Below are 19,553 nucleotides of genomic sequence, written 5' to 3'. Positions count from 1 at the left end.
GAATGTAAGATAGCACACCCACTTTGGAAGTCTGTTTGGAGTATCTACTAAGCTCAGCATTCTCATACCTGTTGACCTAACAAATTCACTCTTAAGCCTAAAAGAAATACATTCCTATGTGCACAAAAAGACATGTGCTGGTAGGTTCACAGCATCATTGTTCATGATAACCCAAAGTGGTAACAATACACATGTCCATCAGTAGCACAATGGATAAATTACTTGTATATGCACACAGTGGAATACTATACACCAGCAAAAAGGAGTAAATTATTGCTAGTGCAATAATATGGGTGAATCGCACAGATACAACATTGAGCAAACGAAGCCAGACACAAAAGAGTAGCTATGAAGTTTCACTTATATAAAATTTTTCAAAAACAGGAAAGTCAATCTAGGGAGATGGAAGTCAGAGTAGTGGCTATCTTTGGGGGGAAGGTATTCCTGGGAGGGGGCACAAGGGAGGTTTCTGGCATGCTGAGCGTGTTCTGCATCTCGATCTGGGTGTGGATACGGGGGTGAGTACACTTTGAAAAAGTTATTGAACTGCACACTTAGGAGTTGTGCGCTTTTCTCTATGTATTTAATTTGTTTATTTTTCTTCTATTTCAATTTTTATTGAAACTTGAAATAAATAACAGCAAAATCATATATCTGTTTTCCTATTTTACCATCATATTTCAGAATTACCTTTTCTTTGATTCTTAATAATTTTAATTCCAGTATATAACTAATTATCATTTAGTTACTGAAAATGATTTTAATATTCTTACATAGTGGAAACATAAGCTTTCTCAGGGGCATAATCTTTAAAAAAATTTTTTTATTGAGGTATAATTGACATATAAAATTCTATTAGTTTCAGTTGTGTAACATAATGATTCAATATTGTATATATTGTGAAATGATCACTATAATAAGTCTAGTTAACATCCATCCCCATACATAGTTACAAATTTTTTTTATTTTAAAATTCAATGAAAACTTTACAAAAAAGCTGATGAATCAAAGAAAGGAGATACATTTGATTTAAACTTGTAAAAGTGAATGTTAAGAATATAATGAATTATGTGATTAAGAGGAAAAAGGGAAGGTATCAGGAAATAGAAATAATGATTTCATTGCTGCCTATAGTAGGGAGTTAATAGGTACTTTCTAAGAAAATATAGAATTAAGTATGTTACATAAAAGTAACAGTTACTAAATTAACCACTAAAACAAAGATATAGACCTTTAAAATTTTCAGAGGAAACATACACTTAAAGCAAAGAAAACAGGTCTGTAGTTAAAGATAAAACAAAAACAAAAGAAGCAATAAAAATAGAATATCTAAGAACAGTTGATGACATCCAGACAAAGAACATCTGTCAATGGGCTAAATGGACCAAGCTCACTTGTTAATAGAAGAAAACTTAGATTGTATCGTAAAGCAAATTCAATTACAGGTCTCAGGAGATGTGTACCTAGAAGTGGGTCATGCCTGTACCCCAGTAGCTCCTTTGCTGAGTGCTCACGGTGTGCCAGGCACAATACAATGCTTTACATATGACTGTGTGATCATCACCGCAGTCCCATCAGGTGGATTCTATTTCTATCCCTGTTTGACAGACAGGCTGACCTAATTGGAGGCACTTAACTAATGAATCAGGACTTGAATTCAGCCCACACGGGACTCCAAAGGCTAGTCCGTGCTGTGCTGCCTCCTTCGCGCACGGGAACACACTATCTTTTTGTGGATCGCTGAGAGGTGAATAAATAAGTGTTTATTTTGAGACTCAAACTATTTATTCCATAGATATAAAATAATAGTGACCAAAGTGTTTCCCAGATTTTGGTTGAATTGAATTAGAATATTGATGTGAAAAATCTTTACTGTATTTTTCAATTAGTGTATTTCTTTCCCTATCTTTTCTTTTTTTTTATTGAAGTATAATTGGCACATAATATCCTGTTAGTTCCAGGTATACGTCATGTATTTGTATGCATTATGAAATGATCACCATGATAAGTCTAGTTACCATCTGTCACCAAAGTTATTACAGCATTATTGACTATATTCCCTATGCTGTACATTACATCCCCACAACTTATTTATTTTATAACTGGAAGTTTGTATCTCTTAATCCCCTCCACTTATTTCGCCCACATCCCCACCCTTCCCTGCTCTGGTAGCCACTGGTTTGTTTCCTGTATCTATGAGTCTCTTTCTGTTTTGTTTTTTAGATTCCACATATAAGTGAAATCATACAGTACTTGTCTTTCTCTGCCTGACTTATTTTACTCAGCATAACACCCTCTAGGTGCATCCATGTTGTTGTAAATGGCAAGATTTCATTCTTTTCTATGGCTGAGTAATATTCCGCTGTATACATATACCACATCTTCTTTATCCATTCATCTATCAATAGCACTTAGGTTGTTTCCGTATCTTGGCTATTGCAAATAATGCTGCAGTGAACACAGGGGTGCATATATCTCTTCAAATTAGTCTTATCGTTTACTTTGGGTAAATACTCAGAGGTCGAATTGCTGGATCATAAGGTATTTCTATTTTTAATTTTTTGAGGAACCTTCATACTGTTTTCCATAGTGGCTGCACCAGTTTACATTCCTGCCAACAGTGCACAAGGGTTCCCTTTTCTCCATACCCTTGCCACACTTATTTTTTGTCTTTTTAATAATAGCCATTCTGATAGGTGTGAGACATTGTGTGACACTGTGGTTCTGATTTGCATTTCCCTGGTGATTAATGATGTTGAGCATCTTTTCATGTGCCCATGTTTTATCTTTCTTAAAACAGTTAATAAATGGTTTATAGTGTATTTAAATTGATTTTATTTTTAAATGTTTTTAATTTCAAACTCTAGATGTTTATTGGTTTCCTTGGCCAATGCAAGGAAATATTTTAAAAATTGGTTTTGGGTTTTAAAAATGGCTTCAAAGGCAATGAGTATTTCTTTTTTAACTTTACTGATGATTAAAGTCTGAACTGGGACAAGATGCTTTGCTAATTTGCAGAAGGGTCAGCTGATTTGCACTTGGGTAGTTTTATGGGTTTATGAAAGGTTTATCGCAGAGGTTTATTGAAGGAGATAGACCACATTATGGCCCTTTTATGGCAGATTAGTTACTTAACTATAATGATCAGATGTCACATTTTTAGATAACCACCCCATCCAAAGTGGGTAACTTCTTCATAACCTATAAAGTTTTCAGCCACGGCTTCTAAGATTTTTTTTCTCGAACATATTTTTAAAAACTATGACTTCATTCTGTTTCTATCCAAATAGCCCTGGGCTGTCTGCAGAGTAGCAGCTGTAAGTCAATTATCCTGGAATTGCTAAATAGTTACATGCACTTGGATATAACTTTTTAATTTGCTTCCAGATGTTTCTGTATAGAGGCAGCCCGTGAGGATGAATTATGTATAATGCAGATTCGTGACTTCACAACAGCAGAGTGGTTTTGAGATTCACTGTTTTCTATATATACCAAAAGGCAAAGCACTCTGCATGATGCCTAGCACATAGTAGGTGACGTATAGACACCTGGAAAATGAAAGAATAAACCTAGTAGGCTCTACATCAGTCACCCTCTGTATCTATGTATTCCCTTCCCTTTGCTTTTTAAAATATATATTAATCAGTTTTATAAGCAAGTAGTTAAAGAATTCAGAGTGTTGAAAGGATTATAACAACAGCAGCAAAATGGTCCCCTGTCACTGCATTCAGCATCCACCCCATGCCCCGACTGCCATCAGACACTGTGAGTGAGGCAGCTACTTTCAACTCTTTTCAATTGTTTCTTAGAGAATTTAAATCTTTGTTTCTAGATAATATGCACATACTGATATGTATTGATCTATAAATTGTAGACTTGTGAATTCTTACTACAGAAGACAAGAATTTCAGCTCGTTCTTATTACCTGTTTACCCCACTTTAATCCTTCCAATAAAAATTGTATCTCAAATTTTCAGTCTCATTCAAGGTTTTCATTATCATGATGGTATAAATATTGCTTACTACTGAGCCAGGAAATATTGTAGTTTTGAGCCAAGAAATATTCATTTTATGTCATTTCTTGACAACTTTTTGTTTTCCTAGATCTTCTTGTATTTTAAAAAACATCTCCCCACACCCTGCAGTAGGTCTGGGATTTTAAAATACCTTTCCACATACAGTTTAGTGTTGCTTAGGGACAGGGATGCGTTCTGAGAAACGCATTGTTAGGCGATTTCGTTGTTGTGCGAACATCATAGAGTGGACTTACACAAACCTAGATGGTATAGCCTGCTACACACCTAGGCTCTATGGTACTAATCTTCTGGGACCACTGTTGTATATGCGGTCTGTTGTTGACTGAAACACCGTTATGTGGCACATGACTGTAATTTTCTATAAGGTCAAACCTGTTCAATGGTTTTCTCACTTTTTTTGTTTCTGTAGACATCTCTTCATGAGCCCTTTGACCTCCTGTATGCTGAATGGGTTGCTTTCTGGGTCTCCTATGTAGCTACTCTCTTGGGACTTTCTTCCGTCATTCTGGGAGTTCTCTCCTATGTTGGAGCCCTTGATTTCTGGATCTGATATCTTCCTCTTTTTTGGTCTTCTGGCTCATTTTTGTGGAGTGCATTCTCTAGTAGCTCGTGGACAGGGTGCATGAGAGATCAATTCTTTGAGGATCTGTGAATCTGAAAATGTCTTTTTTTACCATCACAATTGATTGGTAGTTTGGCTGAGTGTAAAATTCTAGGATGAGAAAATCTTTTCCTTCAGAATTTTGAAGGCATTACCCCTCCATTCTTCTAGCTTCAGATGTTGCTATTGAGAATTCTGGTACCATTCTTACTCTTTTCCTTTGTTTTTACGTATTTGTTTTACTATTTGTTTCCTCTTTGGAAGCTTTTAGAATGTTCTCTTTATTTCTGATGTTTTGAAGTTCACATAGCTGTGCCTTGGTGTGGGTCTTATTATATTCATTGTACTAGATCCTTAGTGTTTTGGAGACTTAAGCCTCACAAATCTGGGACATTATCTTATGGTATTTTTTTTTGTAATTTCTTCCCCTAAAAATCTTCCGGATTTCTTCCTCGGCTCTTCTTATTTTTCTCTTCTTATCTATTGTTAGTGGAATTGTCACATTCCTAGAGCTCTTTCTTGTCCAATATTTTTTCATTTTTAAGAATATCCTATTCTTGTTTTCTGCAAGCAAGATCTTGTTCAAGGGATCTTATTATAGTTCCTCTGAGATTTTCTTCTGTTCTGCATTATATTTTTAGTTGTTTATTTTGTGTGTTTGTTCTGAGCCTGGCTGCATTGTGTTCTAGACTTGGGTGGAGGAAGGGAGCTGGGGCACCTCACTCTGCAGTGTATGCTGATATCTTACTGAGTTCCCTGTTTTCATCTGTCACATCACACCTGCTCTCCTCTGTGTCTGGGATCTTCAAATGAGGAGGATTTATGGTTGTTTTTTTTTTTTCAGAGAAAAATTTCAGGTCTTCTGTGGAGTGGGGGTGTAGGAATCTAATTTTCTTAATACACATTTTGAATTAGTTCCCTGTTTTCAGTCCTGCCTCCCTCTCACCTTCCAAGATACCTGAGAATCTGGTTTCTGAGCTGTTTTAGGTTCTGTGTGGCTTTCTTCTCACTGGTGTGCCACTGGGAAGTTGGCACCTTCTTCTCCGACTGAGTCATTCAAGATTCCTTCGTCTGATTTCTGTCTTCTCATGTTGTAATTTGGGGATTACAAATGTGCCCTAGTTTTATCAGAGGTTGTATTTCTTGTTTTCTTTGTTTGGGGAGAATTTTTGAGAGGAGAACATGGAAAAACCAATATACTTACTCTGTCATCTTGAAACAGAAAAATCTTATCTGACTGGTCTTAAATAGGTAGTATCAGGTTTTCTCTTTATTATATATTTAATAATTCCCACATTTATTTTAAGCAAAATTTAGTCTGTTAGATGCGTTGATGGGTTTTTTGAGATAAACGATGCATATAACTTAATTGTCTTGAGAAAAATTACATTAATTTTCAATTTATTTGGTGCTGTAGTGCAAATAATCATTCCATGTTAGTTGTGTTTTCAAGATTAGCTTATACTTTAAATAATCAAACCTTTTTTTTTTTTTTTTTGGTGAGGAAGACTGGCCCTGAACTAACATCTGTGCCCATGTGCCCATCTTCCTCCATTTTACATGTGGGACGCCTGCCACGGCACGGCTTGATAAGCAGTGTGTAGGTTTGCACCCAGGATCCAAACCTGTGAACCCCGTGCCACTGAAGCAGAGCACGTGAACTTAACCACTACACCACCGGGCCAGCCCCTAAAGAATCAAAACTTTTATTTCAACAACTTCTGATTGAAATTTCTCCAAAATGGATGAAGTATTTTATTGCATTATTACACAGCAAGGGATGACCGTACCCTTTTCTTGGATTCACAGAGGCATTGTATGATATCACATATTGCACCATGATGTAATTTGGTGACATCTCTGGGGCTGGTACCTCCTCTTTCACTGAATTCTCCCAGGCACTTGCTTTATAAATTCATAATTGGTTTTGCAGAGGTGGCTGTCATTTCCATGATGAGTCAGTTTCAGGAAGGACTCTCCAATCCCCTGACACCTTCCACATTTAATTGACTCTAGTGTGCTCAGGAAGAAATGAGATTGGCAGCAGAGGCAAAATATCCAGGCTGGCAAAACTAGGCACCTAAAGTTTAATTCCAAATCCCAGTCAGTAGACTTTGGTCGAATGGCATGAGGATAGCTCCTCCAGGCTTCCGTGACCCTATAATGGGAACATCCCGGGCTGCGTGGCAGCTCCGTTCTTGTTGGCCTGGCCCGTGACCAGGCATTCTCAGCCTCAGCACAGTTGACATTTTGGGTCGGGCAATTCTCTGTGGTGGGTGCTGTCCTGTGCATTGTAGAATGTTTAGCAGCATCCCTGGCCTCTGTCCGTTAGTTGCCAGTAGCACGCATCTCCTTCAGTTGTGACAGACAGAAACGACCTCAGACATTGCCAAATATCTGACGGGGGGCGGGGGCAACACGCTGTTGAGAACTTTAGACTCATGGGTCTCCTCTTTTTTCAGTTTGTAACTCTATTCTGGACATTTGAATTGTAGAAAATTTGACAGCTGTTAACTAGAATAGTATTGTGATTCACTAGAATTTTGTAAAATTTGAAATAATTTGTAAAGCACCCATATTTCCGCAATTTGCCAAATATTCATTGTTTTAAATATACTGATAACTAACATGTATTGAGATTTTATTTATTTTTTGAGCCCATGCTATGTGCCAGGCCCTGTTATAAGCACAATCAACACCCTAAGGGAAAAATGATCGTTGTCCTCCCTCTAATGGATGGAGAAACCGAGGCACAGAGCATTTAGGCAAATTGCCTGGGTTTATACAGCGTATAAGTGGCAGAGCCGGGATTCACACTCAAGCAGGGGGACTTCAGTGCACGAGCTCTTAACCAGCACACTGTGCAGTGGTTGATTTTAAGATGCCGAGACCAACATACAAGGTCCCTGTGTGGATTTTAGTCTGCGTGTCCTTTCTCAGCTCTAGGAGGGCAGGGCTGCACATGTTTTCTGCCTTCACATTCCTCTTGCCCAGGCCATACTTGGCACATAGTAGAGACATGGTGAAGATTAACTTTATTAAGTGGATGGAACTATTCTAAACACTAGTCTCATGGGCTGTTTACAAGAAAAGAGGAACCACAACAAAGACTAAGTGTGTATTATAGTTTCTTGAAAGAAGATGGGTTGTGATATTGTAGGTCAGTAATGTGCTGTGGGTCTCTGTCGTCAGGAGGATAAGTGCCTTTAGTGAAGAAAGGGAGTGATTGTGTAATTACAGCCTCCAGGCTGGGATAGTGATCTCCCTGTCGACTGGCAGTGTTGAGAAATGAGAGGTTATGCTTAACAGAGTCACCACCACTTTGACAAAATGCACTGAAGCACAGTTAAGGACAGTAACACACACTTGGAAAATTCAGCCTTTCTTTGATGGTTCTAGAAGGCAGGACCTTGCAGCCCTCTAGGTCCTTATTATAGACACTTGGTATGCCATCAGACCCTGAGGTGCTGGTTAATTGAGAGCTTGGGTTTCTGGAGAGTGCTAACTAATAGCTTTCTTATTCACCCTCATTTGAGATGGTAGTGCTGTTAGAAGACCATGATTTGTTAGTCTTCTGACATTTCCCCTCAAAGCTCTTTCAAGCTTGTTTCAGGAGTTGATTGGGAATGCACATACTGTGGTTTGGTCCTGATACAAGGCTATGTTAGCTGGGCGGTGATGGATAGAGTTTGCTAATGGAACCTTGGCCAGGTGTTCCTCTGTTAACGCTGGCCTCTGAGTTTCACATCACTGTTGGCCATTAAAAGTAAGGCTGTCCCAGAATTTGAGCTGACAAGTGCTCAGAGGTAGAGCAGATGGGCTGGCTTATCATTTTTATCTTTCGAACATCATTCAGACTTATTCTCATCTGATTATGTACTTGCAAAATAGCCATAGAAAAATGAGATTAATGCAGACAGATCTTAGTAAATTAGGAAGCTTCACTTGGTCCAAATATCATCCTTTTTTTTTCTTAGGTCAAAGAATTCTCTCTCCAAATGGTGATAATATAGGGAACGTCCCAGACAGAAACTTCACCTACCTTGTAAATTCAGATCAAAAGAATCTTTGGTAGCAATAATAGCTGATACTCAACACATCAAATGACTTAAATGCTAATAAATAAATATTCACAAGATAAACTGACCCTTCAACACCCAGCTCAAGTATCACCTTTGCCTTGGGGCTCTCTGTCCATGGTCTCCCCAGACCACATTAGCTGTGCTAACCTTAAATGCTCCCATAGCAGTTTGCTCCTATTCCTGAAATAGCACGTGCCCATTGTGTTCTAATTCGTCTATTTTCATCTCTTTCTTCCTGCCTGGATGGTGAGGTTCTGAGAGGGAACGATTCACCTTCATATCCCCAGCACCTGGTGTGTGTAGGCTGGTACGTAGGAGATGGTCTAAGTATGTTGGATGAATGAGTAATAGCAGAACTCATTAAATTTCATCTTTCACGCTGGGCAAGAAGAGGACATATCATATTGAAATATTTCCAACTTGTTAATAATAAGCAACTCCTTTTATGATTTAGAATAAGGAATTCAATTTTTTTTCTTTATCCCCTTCCTCATTCTCTTCTATCCCCTGCTCCCTTCCTCTCAGTCTCATGAAAAAATTTGTCTTAATTTTCTTCAATTCTGGGTCTTTCTGAAGAACACCTCTCTTTCTTTCCAGGCAGGTATTAATGAAAATGACTTTTATGACGGGGCGTGGTGCGCCGGAAGGAACGACCTCCATCAGTGGATTGAAGTGGATGCCAGACGTCTGACCAGATTCACTGGTGTCATCACTCAAGGAAGGAACTCGCTCTGGCTGTAAGTGTGGCTGGATCTGTGCTTTTCTAGACTCTGTGCCTTCGGTCTAATATTCTAGGGTTTGGACAGAGACAGGAAAGTTGCAGAGAGGTCTCTGGTGCTTGGCAATAGAGGGGAAGAAAATCGGAATGTGGACAGGAGGCTGGGTTTGCTGTAGACACAAGTCCCACGGGGAAGGTGCATCTCTTGGAACAATACCCTCTCCCTGTACGGGAACAGAGAGAGGGATCCACCTGGCAGAAGAGGCTGAGTAGACAAAGGTGCAGTCAAAACAATGCAGTTTAGGCAGGTGGCTGCCATCTTGGATCCAAGGTGAGTTATTGATGCCTTGATTGGTGGACTGAACATAGCCCAAGGTGGGAACCCTGGACAAGCAGTCAGCAACAGGTGACAGGCCCCAGCCACTGTCCTGGGGTAGAAGGTATGAATCTTCCAGGGTCTGGGAGGAAGTGCTGGAAGTCTAGGCAGGTTCCCAAATAAAGGTCCACTATAGAAGTAGTGGAAGTGGAGAATGAGCCAGTGTGAGGCCTGAGAAGGAGAGGGAAGCCCATTTCTCAGAATTGAGCTTGAGGTCAGGGCTGGGTCAGTAACAAGATGACCTGATAGTAATCCCAAGAGAGGTGGGCTGTAGCCCCTTAAAACTCTCCATCTTGTGGTACATACATACAGTGGAATGTTATTCAGCCTTAAAAAGGAAGGAAATTCTGACACATGCTTCAACATGGATGAACCTTGGGGACATTATGCTAAGTGCAATGAGTCAGACACAAACGGACAAACACTGTATGATTCTACTTATATGAGGTCCCTAGAGTAGTCAAATTCATAGAGCAGAAAGTAGAAGGGTGGCCGCCAGGGCCTGGGGGAGTGGGAGGGGGAGTTAGTGTTTAATGGGTCTGGAGTTTCAGTATGGGAGGATGAAAACTTCTGGAGATGGATGGAGGTGATGTTTGCACAACAATGTGAATATCCTTAACACCACTGAATTGTACACTTAAAAATGATTAAAATGATACACTTTATGTTATGTATATTTTACTACAGTAAATGAAAAAATATATATGCAAAAACAAAACAAAACAAAACACAAAAGCTCTCCATCTCAGCCCAGGGCTGGTTGTGGAGACGGAGGCAGGGCTGCACCTGTGGGGTTGTCTTGTGGCTCCAGCTGTGTGGACAGCAGGCACACAGAGAATGGGGGCTAGGCAAGGCCTAGGAGGGTCTGCAGGGTCTGAGTTTAAAGAAGAAATTTTCAAGTTTCTCCAGCATCTGTCTACACTGAGAGACCAAGAGCACAGATGCCCCCAACTTTGACATTAGGAAACTGATTGTGGACCTAGTGGGCTGAGATGCCTCCCGCCTTGCCTCCCCCTCCCCCCTGTCTGTACTGTGCTCTCAAATTCCATGTCTTGGCACCTTTCGGTATTTACTAATTATCTGTTGACAATCATGTACAGTCTGTTTGTGATTTGTTGATCAGACTAATTTTAATTCCTGGAAAGGTCAACATTAATAAATAAACCGAGGGGCTGGCCCCGTGGCTTGGCAGTTGGGTGTGCGCACTCCGCTGCTGGCGGCCCGGGTTCGGATCCCGGGTGCGCGCTGGCGCACCGCTTCTCCGGCCATGCTGAGGCCACGTCCCACATACAGCAACTAGAAGGATGTGCAGCTATGACGTACAGCTATCTACTGGGGCTTGGGGGGGGGAAATAAATAAATAAAATTATAAAAAAAATAAATAAACCGAGATAAGAGAAGGGATCCTGGCATCTGCGCTCACATTTAACTGCCTGTCATTGTCACTGTAAAGGGGACTTTCTTACATACTGACAATTGTCAGGCAATGACTCATCACCTGTTTTCCTCTGAATCTTTTTCTATTGTAAAGACGATATTATAACGTCTAGCGACATTTTTAAACACTACCCATGACTCCACTGTCCTTAGGCAAACAGAATTTTTTTACATATTTGCAATCATATTATATATGCAATTATGTTATTTTTAACTTAAAAACATATCCATAACATTTTTTGTGCTGTTACTCAGACTTCATAATGGTCGTTTTTAATAGCCTATAATTTACTCAGCTGTGCCTCCGTCACTGTCTCAATTTTCTACTATCATATATCACATTGCAAGAAAGCTTTTTCATACTTCTTTCTTCCTGTGAATTATTTCCTTCAAGTACATTTCCAGAGCTGGGATAACTCGTGTGTTTTGACAACACCTGGTTAGGCATTTGTGCTCTGCTGCGTATCACGTTGTGTTCTCTGTGCCTCTCAGTGGCACTCACGGCTGTGTTCATGTGGCCGAGGGTTGCTCTGTGGCATGTGTTTTGCTCTAATCAGTGGCTTATTACCATGACAGTTGTTTTCACTGTTTAGATTCTGAAAGGCAAGTCTTTTGGGGGAAAAAAGTTGAATTGCTCAAGGAAAATGGAAACTTGGAGAGGAAGATTGATTTGAGCTTCTCCTTGGGGATGAGAGCAGGGGTTTACCTTAATGCTTGGACCTTCAGCTCTCTGACCACTCCCATTAGAGGCCCAGTAGTGGGTTCTTATTGGATTAGAAAGAAAGAGCAAGGGAGGACTAACACATTCCATTTCAACTAGACACACAGAGGGTTTTGGGTGAACAGGGAATTGCAGTAGAACAGTGTCTTCCTTTGACTTAGCCCAGGACAGGAACGTCTAAGTGGGAAGGCAAGGGATAGAGTTACTTTTAAGAGTCAGGTTTTTTTTTTTTTTTTTTTAATGTCTAAATGTATTTCAAGTCAAATTATTCTTCAAGGACAATGAAAATAAATCTGATGAGTTTCGGTGTGTCATACCTCCTGGAAAAGGACTGCCTGCCCTAAGGACTGAAGAGGTAATGGGACAAGGATACCCTCTGATATCTGAGCCCCTTTTCCCAGAGGCATGAGGAATGCTGGAGGTGCTGGGATCTATTCCAGTATGACCAGAAGACATGTCAGCAACAGACACCATCAAATACTGATAGTAAAGAAGACAGTAGCTGTCCCTCCTTTCCTCTCCCCATGACCTCTGTCCCCACGCTGTTCCTGGTACAGGCATCTATGGTACCATTTGATAATAAAGAAGACAGTAGCTGTCCCTCTTTTCCTCTCCCCATGACCTCTGTTCCCACGCTGTTCCTGGTACAGGCATCTATGGTACCATTTTTTTTTTTTTTTTGTGAGGAAGATCAGCCCTGAGCTAACATCCATGCTAATCCTCCTCTTTTTGCTGAGGAAGACTGGCTCTGAGCTAACATCTATTGCTAATCCTCCTCCTTTTTTTTTTCCCCAAAGCCCCAGTAGATAGTTGTATGTCATAGTTGCACGTCCTTCTAGTTGCTGTATGTGGGACGCGGCCTCAGCATGGCCGGAGAAGCGGTGCGTCGGTGCGCGCCCGAGATCCGAACTCGGGCCGCCAGCAGCAGAGCGTGTGCACTTAACCGCTAAGCCATGGAACCGGCCCTCTATGGTACCATTTTTAATATTCCTATTTATTGGTTTCTGTGTTTCTCCCTCTTGGTCTGTGAGTACTTGTTGATAGAGGCAGTGCCTTGATGGTCTGTGTCCCCGGGGCCTTGCCCAGTACCAAGCATCTATTAGATGCTCCATCAATGATTCTTTAATGAATGAATATTGTTAGGAAGTAACAAATTGACAAAGGTTCATTCACCCCTAATGGTAATGAGTTAATTAATCCATGAGTGTAAACGACTGAGAGCAGGCTTGTAAGTGGGGAAAGAAGAGGGGCCGTGGAAAGAAGGTTGAGAAGTGACAGGATTTCTAGAGATGAATGGGACATAAAACAATGTGGCTTTGGAATCACATCATCGCTCTGGGCTCCTGCTGGTTATGAGAATTCCCTTCTCTGAACCTCAGTTTGTTCTTCTCTAAAATAGGTTAACTATTCTCTATCTTAGAAAGTTGTGGCGCGGGTTAAATGAAATTGTTATAATGTTTTAACATTACCCAGTGCATATTAAGTACTCAATAAATGGTAGTTCTTCCCTCTACACTTCTTTGGGTTTATTTAAAATAGTGGTTTTCAAGTTTTATTTTTAGCCATAGATTTCTTCCTTCCAATAAAATCTTTCTTGGAAACATTTAGAAAATACAGACAAGTGAGGCTGCTCCATGTGACTCGGGGGGGTGGAGGGGAGCATTGCCTGCCTGGCCCCCCAACCCCACACAGGAGCACCCCTGGAGGAAGCATTCATCCAAGTATCACTGTGTCACAAGGGTACTAATCAGCTCCAGGGCACCTCTGTGCAGGTGACAATCCTGCCAACTCCTCCATGTGCCCGGTGCGACTTGCTGAATCCTCCGGGCTGACAGGCAGATGTGGAATTCTAACCAAGACGAGTAATGGCAGAGCTCAAATTGGAGTTTGATTTTTGTAGTTAAATATGCAGAACATACCCTCATCTCAGAGTGTTGCATTTTGGTTGGTGATGTTTTAGAAATGGAAAGGAAAGGGGTTGCCAAATGGATGCTGCTGTTTATAAATGGCTTCCATCTAGTTGTTAGAATATAGAAGCACTTTGGAGTTACAATATATATTTAAGATATATATTTATGGGAAATATATATTTATTACTCTATATACTCAATATATATTTATTATTCTTAATACTTTTCATTTATGGGACTTTTATAGTGGGTATTTTTAAATGAGCATCCATCATCTTATTTGTTTCTGACATTGTCTTCACGTGTTTATGGATGCATTCCTCTGTTATTGAGCACTCTGTCCTAAGCACTAGCAACACAAAGATGAGCATGAAGGGACCTGCCTGCAGGGAGCTTTCAGTCTGGTGAAGAATCCAGTATGTTAATTGGGCCACTAGAATCAGCAAAGTACATGTCGTGGTGGGATGGGGATGGGAGAGCTGTTACCAGACCTGTGAGACAAATGGAAGTGACAGTCCAGCAGGTCATGAGGCTCAGCCATGGTTTACCATCATAACCATGCTGGTGAAAAAAATCTATGGTTCTAATTTTAATAATTTTTCAAATAATTTATGCTGTTTGAAAGTAATAAAATAAAATTGTTTTCATGATTTTGAATAATTTATATTTTTCACCAGTATAAATGACCCTTCCCCACTGCATTGCACTTTAGTGAAATGTTAGTATACTGATAAAAGCCAATTTTGTATTTCCCTATTTTCTGAAAGTATATTAGATACATGAGTGTTACAGTTATAACCAATGTGATGATTGAAAGTTAATTATTCTGCTTGATGTGAATAGTTGCTTCTAATGACTTGGGTGAAATACAGGCAATTTAAAATAATCAAAGGTTTTAAATTTTAATTGTTTAATAAACACAATGATTCTCCTTATCTCTTGAGAGTCTGTAAATGTGTCCTTAAAGGGAGGTAGCAGTGTGATTGATGAGTTTGTGAGGCGAGGGCTGGGGAAGGCACGACTGGTTGGCTGAATTGTTAAAAGGCAGTTATGCTGCCTGGAGCGAGATGAGGGGCTTCTGCCGTGAGCCGGGCTTGTGGCTGAGAACACGAAGGTGGTGGATAAGACTCAGCCCAGCCTGAGGGGGCTCACTGTCCGCTTGTCAGTGGAAAGTCTTAGGAGAGATTCCGAATGTGGGCTTCCCCTTCGAGAATTCTGATGATGAAGGAAAGGAGCAGACGAGGTACCTGGACCAGAAGGAAGACAGGGCCAAAGAAGGCCTATTTCCCCGCTTTTTTCCTGGAAACAGCTGTGTTCATAGGGGGGACGGTGGCGATGGGGCAGGTCCCTGAGGGACGTGGGTGGCGGTGAGAAGCGGGGCTGACGCGAGTGGAGGGGCTCACCTGGAAGGAGGAGGGTTTCCTGGTGCCCTGAGATAGTCGAGTCGGGGAGTCATGCTGAAGTGGATTCAGAGCCTTCACGTCAGAGGGTTTTATGTTCTTGGTGAAGTAGGAGGCGGGGTCCTCTGCAGAGTATGCCTGGTTCAGGGGTTGGAAATTTAAAAAGGGACCAGGAGATTCTCCGTCCAGTTGCAGAGAGGGCCCGGCTGGCGTCCTAGAGCTCATGGAATTGTTAATGGCCCCATCTGGCACTGTTGGCACTTTCCCACCACCCAGGGGGCCGTAGAGTTGGTGGCAGTGCAGCTGGAGGAGGTCCAGGGACAGGGCATTGCCGGAGCTGGTAGGACACAGAGCGAGCTGGGAGTGAAGGGCTGTGAGGTCGAGATCCAGGGCTGGGTGGGAGGCAGTCAAAACCAGAGGGCTGGTTCCCTGGAAGCGAAGGGCAAGTTCAAGGAGTCCCTGGAGGAGATGAGGCTTCACAAGTGATGGAGGCGTGGCTGCGGATGACAGTGGCCATCTGAGGACTCCACGGGGCAGTAGAGGTGATGACTCGGGTCAGGCGGGAGTGAATGGAGGGTCGGAGAGGAACAGATGTCTAGGAATCTTGAGGCTGCAGGGTTGGCCCTCAGCACTGTCCCTGTTGGAAGAGTCTCCAAGACGCACTGGACCCCAGGTCAGGAGGGGAGGAGGTGACAGCTGAAGAGAGGGAGGGATCTGTGTGAGAAGGAAAATAATGGTGAGAAGAGGCAGAGGAAATAGAGGACCTGCTGGAGGATGTTCATCTAGAGACAGGGGTTGGAGATGGAACCTTCCCAACACCTTCCTCGCCCAGGGGTCTGACCACCTGGTGACCGGACCTCTGGTTTCCCCAGTGAGAAGCGTTCACCTGGTTCCATCTTGTCCCTTCAACCTCATCTGGTGTTCTGCTCCCGGAGGACAGATCCTGGCCTTCACAGTTCTCCCATTCCTCCCAGGTGGGTCTGGGCCCCAACACAGCAGCCGCCTGCCAGGCGCAGAGAGAAGGGCCGCGGGGCTGGGGCCAGGAGCCCGGGAGGACACTCGGCAGCCTCTGGAAGCAGAGCTCAAAGGGAGGCGGCTGGCGCTTCATAAATCATTTACTTGTCTTCTTGGGAGAGAGCACATATGTTTTCAGAATGTGTCGTGCTGCGTCTCCTTCTTATTGGCGAAATGAAATGTTTGGCATCTGTGGGGTGCTGAGGAGACAGAAGTTTCCAAACTCCTTTTTAAGCTCTTTGAAAACTATCCGTTTTTGAACCACCGTGTTTGGCATGAAATAGAGGGGTTTTAACGAAAACATCTCCAAGTTCAAATAGAAGGCCAGGCATGTAATCATTTCTTTGTTTTATGTTATGTTTCAACAATGCAGGGATAGTTATTTGAAATAAAGTTCTCACTTAGGGCTCTATGGCTCATGCTTGGTTTTCTGGGTGCCTGTGACTAAGGAATGAATTCTCGGATGGTAAAATCTCTGAAGTGGAAACAATTCTAGAGCCCCTTCCTGGGGCTGAAGCTTCTGCTTTATTCAAGGGTCCTTGTCCCCATCTCTGACTCCCCAGGAAACCCTCCAGATGGTTGCTGGGCACACTCTCGTCTGTTTCCTGGTGGAGAGGCCCCCCCTGCAGTGTGGGGGGTGCACAGGGAGGGGGCCCTGCTTAGCACACATAATTCTCCCGTGCCTTGACCTACGAGGCCTGCTGTGGACTGGCTCCCACTGCCTGTCTGACCTCATTCCCTCTGCTCCTTGCACTCCTAGCCCAGGAGCCTCCTCCTCATTCCACAGACACAGTAAGCATGCTCCTGCCTCAGGGCCTTTGCACCTGCCATTCCCTCTGCCTGAAGGCTCAACTCTCTTTGCATTTAGTGGCTTTCTCTGACCATCCTTCTGAAGCCCACTCTCAGTCACTCTGTGTCCTCACTTGGCTTTATTTGATTCCCTATTTATTTGTTTGTACTTGCACTGATGTCACTCCCAGGGAGCAGGCTGGGCCTGGCTCTTGTTTGCCACTGAATCCCCAGTGCTAGATCAGCGCCCTGCACAGGGAAGGTCTCAGTGACCACTCCCGCTCCATCATTTGAAACTGTTCCCATCATGTCCTGACTCTCCTCTCAGGGACTGGACAGCCCCCACCAGCCCGGAGTCGGCCCAGCGTAGGGGGCTCTTTAGTGCATAAACCACTGAGAAGAATTGTACCACACCCTGTGGGGATGTGGGTCTCATATTCCTTTGCTGTCCTTCCTTCTCAGATGTCCAGGCCCTCACCTGGAAGGGGAGAGAAGATAAGAGCACAGATTCCGCAGGGAGACTGGGAAGCCAGATTCCCTTGTTGCATGGCCTTGGCGGTGTTTCTGAGCCTTTCTGTGCCTCAGTTTCTTCATCTGTAAAATGGAGATGATAATAGTGCCTGGCACATAGGATTGTTGTGGGGATGAAATGAGTTAATACAGGACAGGCAGATAAGATAGTCCTTGACACACAGTGCGCACACACCCTCTAACAGTCTGCCGTTGTGGCTGTTTTCTTAGGATTCCTTCCCGCCTTTTGTGGAGGGTGCTGCTCACATGCCAGCCCCACTCCCATCCCTCTTTCTTCTCTCCAGCCGACCCTCCCTCGGCTCTCTCCTCTCTCTGATGGCTCTTGCTGTGTCTGTGTGGTCTTAGATCGTTAACCGGGAGGCAGCCTGAGTAGGTGGGTGGTCCAGGCGGTCTTCTCACCCTCCCAAGCCTCAGTTTCCTGGTCTGTAAGAAGAGGGGACGACTTGCTCTCTCAGCTTGTTGTGTATGTTCGATGCGATGCAGGTGGAAAGCACTGGCACATCCTGTACACACAGCAGACACTCAGTGAACCATGGCTGTCCTTCCTCACCCCTCTCCTTCCTCAGAGCCCCTTCCCCTCAGCCATCCATACCTCGAACCTCCAGTGCCCCCAGCGCCCCCAGAGGGCACCCAGGAAAGACTTTAGAATGGAATCAGTCACATCGTGGCTAGGAAGTGGAGTCTGATGTTTTGCAAAAATGCACCTGTGCCACATCTGTATTTGGTCAGATAAATTTGGCTAGCAGGAAGTCTTTTTAAATAAAAACACGCTGGTTCCTTGTACCAGGGCTGCTGAGCACTTCATTTCACCTCACCTGGCATTCAGTGCTCTGTGGGAGGTCCCTTTCCTGTCCCAGCTGTGTGGACGAGGAGACTGAGGTGTGCCGAGCCAAGGTGACTCAGTTTTTCTCTCTGCCTCAGGGTGAGAACACTGTCCTTTCTGCTCCCTCGTCCCCCCACTGTCGCGCACAGTTTTCTCCTGTGCCGGAGGCCTCGGCCCATGAATGGACTCGTGGTGCTTCATCTGAGCGCTTTCTGAGGCCAGGCCGGGGGACATTGCATGGCTGCCCCCGGGGCCGACTGACCCGGCAGACACAGCAGGCTCTGTGCCGGGGGCCTCACCACCTCTAGGGGCGCATGACAGTTTTTAACTTCTACAATCAGGAGAAAATAAATGAACTTTTAGGTCAAAGAAAACTTTTTAATATATAATGTAAATATATTAGTCTTTATACCAACGCAGTCATAAAATATGACTTTTTAATTTTTTTTAACGGAGGAAGGGGTCTGCAGTCAGCAGAATGATGGCCCCAGAGGTGTCCACCTCCTAGTCCCCGGAACCTGTGAATGTGTTAGGTTACATGGCAAAGGGGACTCAAGGTTGCAGGCGGAGTTGAGGATGCTGAACAGCTAACATTAAAATAGAGAGATGACCCTGGCTTGTCTGCGTGGGCCCAAGGTCCTCACTAGGGTCCTTAAGAGTGGAAGAGGGGGGCAGAAGAGAGCACTAGAGACATGGCAGTCTGAGAGGGAGTCCACTCCTGCTGGCTTTGAAGATGGAGGAAGGAGCCTCGAGCAGGGAATGTGGCAGCTTCTAGGAGCTGGAAAGTGCAAGGAAACAGATTCTCCCTGGAGCTTCCAGAAGAAACACAGCTCTGCTGACAACTTGATGTCAGGCCTTCTGACCTCCAGAACCTTAAGATAATCAATGTGTGCTGTGTAAACCACTAAGTTGGCAGTAATTTTATAGCAGCCACAGAAAACTAATAGTACCCAGAAAGGCAGAAGTGCCCGGGCCCCCAGAAGTCCTCCCATGGCCTGGCTGCGCACCACTTTGCTCTGTGACGCGAGGTCAGGCCGTGTTAGAGAGCCCCGCTGATGGCGGTGCCTGCCAGGCAGCTCCGTGCTCCAGACACGTTATAGCTGAACTGGCCTCT

The 19,553-nt window shown here is 43.4% G+C and overlaps 1 protein-coding gene across 1 annotated transcript in view; it reads left to right on the top strand.

Annotated features, from left to right (window-relative positions):
* CPXM2 (carboxypeptidase X, M14 family member 2) overlaps window positions 1-19,553 on the top strand; it is a 138,837-nt gene that overhangs the window by 49,989 nt on the left and 69,295 nt on the right. The window contains exon 4 of the mRNA XM_087432768.1: window positions 9,318-9,457. Within this exon, the coding sequence (XP_087288894.1) occupies window positions 9,318-9,457 (140 nt within the window). The remainder of the gene's footprint in view (window positions 1-9,317; window positions 9,458-19,553) is intronic.

This window comes from Ceratotherium simum, chromosome 6 (assembly GCF_057802395.1).
Source record: "Ceratotherium simum simum isolate JZ-2026a chromosome 6, ASM5780239v1, whole genome shotgun sequence".
Classification (NCBI taxonomy): Eukaryota; Metazoa; Chordata; class Mammalia; order Perissodactyla; family Rhinocerotidae; genus Ceratotherium; species Ceratotherium simum.
This window is presented reverse-complemented; position numbering and strand designations above follow the sequence as displayed.